Raw genomic sequence first — 4,170 nt, 5'->3', positions numbered from 1 at the left:
TCGATGAATATGTTAAATAAGACTGGAATCAGTAATGACCCCTGAGGAACACTGCTGTTTATAGGCCTCCAGCTCAACCCTTCACTGTTGATCACAACCCTGTGAGCTCTGTTACTCAACCACCTCTCTACCCACCTCACTGTCTACTTGTCTAACCAACATTTCCAGAGTTTCCTAATTAAGATGTTATGTCAAAAGTCTTGCTGAAGTCAAGGTAGATGACATCTATTGCTCTCCTCTCATCTAAGCAGCCAGTTATGACATTATAGAAGGCTATCAGATTGATCAAGAATGATTTCTCCTTGGTGAATCCATGCTGACCTCTCCCAATAACTTTCTTTTCTTCCAAATGTTTTGAGATGAAATTCAGCACTACTTGTTCCATCACCTTTCCAGGGGCAGAGGTGAGACTAACCGGTCTGTAGTTTTCTGGGTCATCCTTTCTGCCCTTTTTGAAGACTGGAGTGGCACTGGCCTTCCTCCAGTCCTCAGGCACCTCTCCTGTTCTCCATGACTTTCAAAGATGATGGAGAGTCACATAGCAACAGCATCTGACAGCTCTTTCAGCACTCGTGGGTGCATCCCATCAGGGCCTACAGATTTATGGGATGTTCAGTTTGGCTAAGTGATCTCTAACCTTGTCCCCAGGGTCTGGGATTCATGAGAGCTGTCTTTAGCAGTGAACACTCAAGCAAAGAAGGCATTCAATAACTGTGCCTTCTCTGTGTATTCTGCCACTGAGGCACCCACCTCATTCATCAGCAGACCCACATTTTCCTAAGTCTTTCTTTTTGTGTTGATATACTGAAAAAAAATCTCTTCTTGTTGTCTTTGATGCCCTTCGCCAGATTCAGTTTGAGGTGGGTCTTAGCTTTTCCTTGTTGCATCCTGCATTCGCTAACTATATTCCTCCCAAGTGGATAGTCTTGTTTTCCACATTCTGTAAATTTCCTTCTTCTGTTTACTTTTTTTTTCCAGAAGAACCTTAGTCATCCATGCAGGTCTTCTTCCTCCTCTGCTCGATTCTTTACTCATAGGGATGCACCAGTCTTGAGCTCGGAGGAAGTAGTGTTTGAATATTGACCAGTTCTCATGGACACCCACACCTTCTAGAGCCCTGACCCGTAATATTCCACTGAGCAGATCTTTGAAAAGACTAAACTTAGCTCTTCTGATGTGCAGGGTTGTGATTCTAGTTTTTCTTTACTTCTTCCACACCAGATACTGAACTTCACCATCTCTTGGTCGCTACAGCCAAGGTTGTCCCCAGTCTTCACATCCTCAACAAGTCCTTCTTTGTTTATTAGTACAAGGTCCAGCAGTGCACCTCTCCTGTTAGGTTATTCTACCACTTGTATCAGGAAGTTATCCTCAATGCTCTGCAGGATGCTCCTGGACTGAGCATGCCTAGCTGTATTGTCTTTTCAGCAAATATTGGGGTGCTTGAAACCCCCCATGAGGACCAGAGCCTGTGATTGTGAGGCTACTTCCAGCTGCCAGTAGAAGGCCTCATCAGCTTCCTCATCCTGATCACGTGGCCTGCAATAAATACCCACAACAGTCTCTGCCAAAGTGGGATCACCTAGACTAGGTCACACAGGAATGCGCCCAGGTGGTTTTTGAATGTCTCCAGAGAAGGAGACTCCACAACCTCTCTGGGCAGCTTGTTCCACTGCTTTGTCACCCTCACAGTGAAAAAGTTATTCTTAATGTTTCTGTGGAACCTCGATGCTCCAGCTTGCACCCATTGCCCTTTGTCCTGTTATTGGACATCACTGAGAAGAGCCTGGCTCCATCCTCCTGACACTCACCCTTTACACATTTATAAACATTAATAAAATCACCCCTTAACCTCCTCCAACCTCAAGAGACCTAGCTCCTTCAGCCTTTCCTCATAAGGGAGATGTTCCACCCCTTTAACCATCTTTGTGGCTCTGCGCTGGACTGTCTCAAGCAGTTCCCTGTCCTTGAGCTGAGGGGCCCAGAACTGGACACAATATTCCAAATGTGGCCTCACCAGGGCAGAATAGAGGGGGAGGAGAACCTCTCTCGACCTATGAGCCACACTCCTTCTAACACACCCCAGGATTCCATTGGCCGTCTTGTCCACGAGGATGTATTGTTGGCTCATGGCCATCCTGCTGTCCACCAGGAGCCCAGGTCCCTTTCCCCTATGCTGCTCTCCAATAGGTCAATCCCCAGCCTATACTGGTACATGGGGTTATTCTTTCCTAGGTGCAAAACTCTATACTTGCCCTTGTCGTATATCATTAAATTTCTTCCCGCCCAATTCCTCAGCCTGTTTAGGTCTTACTGAATGGCAGTACAGCCTTCTGGTGTGTCAGCAACTCCTCCTAGTTTTGTGTCATCTGCAGAAGTGTTGACAGTGCACCGTGTTCCCTCATCTAGGTTATTGATGATTATATTGAATAGTACTGGTCCCAGTACCGATCCCTGAGGGACTCCTCTAGGTACAGGCCTCCAACTAGACTCAGACCCATTGACCACAACTCTCTAACTTCTTCCCTTCAACCAGTTGATGACTCACCTCACTACTTGATCATCCGGACCACATATCCTCAGTTTAGCTACGAGGATGCTGTGGGAGACAGTGTCAAATGCTTTACTGAAATCCAGATAAACCACGGCCACTGCACAGCCACCATCCATCCACCTGCTTACATCTTCATAAAAGGCTATCAATTTCGTCAAACCTGACTTCCCCTTGGCAAAGCCATGCTGATTGTTTCTAATGACCTTCTTATCCTTGCCTATGCCATTCTATGATTCTATGATATGCCCAGAGACAGCACTGAGGATAAGTTGTTCCATCACCTTTCTATTAGTGGAGGTGAGGCTGACTGGTCTGTAGTTACACAGGTCCTCCTTCTTGCCCTTTTTGAAAACTGTAGTGACATTTGTTTTCCTCCAGGCCTAAGGCACCTCTCCTGTTGCCCATGACTTACCAAAGATGATGGAGAGTGGCCTAGCAATGACTTCCGCCAGCTCCCTCAGCACCTGCAGGTGCATCCCATCAGGGCCCATGGATTTATGGATGTTAAGATTGCCCAGCTGATCCCTAACCCAGTCCTCATCAACCAAGGCAAACTCCTCCTTTATCCTGACTTCCTCTGAGACCTCAGGAGACTGAGGCTCCTGAGGGAAGTCTCCAGCAGTATAGACAGAGGCAAAGAAGGCATTCAGTAACTCTACCTTCTTTCTGTCTTCTGTCTCCAGGGCACCCACCTCATTCAGCAGTGGGCCTACATTGCCTCTAGTGTTAGTTTTGCCCGCAATGTATTTGAAGAAGCCCTCTCTATTGTCTTTGACCTCCCATCACAAGGTTTAATTCCAAGGAGGCCTTAGCTTTCCTAATTGCCTCTCTACATCCTCTGACCACAGACTTATCTTCCACCCAAGTGGCCAGTCCTTCCTTCAATTAAATGCAGAAACTGGTTTCAATGCAAAGCAAGGGAAGGAACACTCCTTGGATGCTACTAATAGCACTTTGTTCCCGTAAGTCACCCCTGCCAAGAGCCCCCTTACCTCTTTCTGCATCCAGCAGTGCTGCCCACTGCTGCAGCCTGGCTGTGCTAGGAAGGCATTGAAGTCCATCGTTTTGACTCCACAGCAGCTCCAGTACTTCATCCTGGGGAGAGTGGGGTGACCTCAGTGGGGACCATCCGTGGGAGCAGGAGATGAGACCACAACAGGCTTTGGGATGGTGGAAGAGAGAGGCTCAGGACCAGCTGCTCCCCCTGCCCACCTGTTACCCAGGGAGATGTCACCCACAACTGCACTGTTCTTGTTGTTAAGGCCACAAAACCTTGTGATGTGGCACTTTCAATTCTCAGCAGGGTCAGTTTGCTCCCCAGTAAAGGGTTGTTTCTTACCCCTCATGGAAGACAGGAACACCAGGATGGAAAGTACAAACTTCTGTGTTACTATCCAGGCCTTGATAGATCTGTGGAGCAAGCAGACAAAAGTTTTGGCTGTGCCTCTGGCACAGCATAGCATGGCACAGCCACGTTCTACCCATTGGTTCCTGTCCTTACATAGGGTGCTGCACAATGCCCAACATCACCTTTTCACTAGATCCAGCATCTGTGAGGACTTCCTCTGCAACTATGCCCAGCCAACAGCCCAGCAATGGCCTCTGTGTCCTGCTGG

The 4,170-nt window shown here is 47.7% G+C and overlaps 1 protein-coding gene across 1 annotated transcript in view; it reads right to left on the bottom strand.

Annotated features, from left to right (window-relative positions):
- Window positions 1-3,546: 3,546 nt before the first annotated feature.
- ITGB1BP2 (integrin beta 1 binding protein (melusin) 2) overlaps window positions 3,547-4,170 on the bottom strand; it is a gene marked incomplete at its 3' end in the record, with an annotated part of 4,134 nt that continues 3,510 nt past the window's right edge. The window contains exons 7-8 of the mRNA XM_009872430.1: window positions 3,894-3,964; window positions 3,547-3,649 (exon numbers count right to left, since the gene is read on the bottom strand). Of these exons, the coding sequence (XP_009870732.1) occupies window positions 3,547-3,649; window positions 3,894-3,964 (174 nt within the window). The remainder of the gene's footprint in view (window positions 3,650-3,893; window positions 3,965-4,170) is intronic.

Source organism: Apaloderma vittatum, unplaced genomic scaffold, assembly GCF_000703405.1.
Source record: "Apaloderma vittatum isolate BGI_N311 unplaced genomic scaffold, ASM70340v1 scaffold2717, whole genome shotgun sequence".
Classification (NCBI taxonomy): Eukaryota; Metazoa; Chordata; class Aves; order Trogoniformes; family Trogonidae; genus Apaloderma; species Apaloderma vittatum.
The sequence above is the reverse complement of the archived record's forward strand: the minus strand, read 5'-3'. Positions and strand labels throughout refer to the sequence as shown.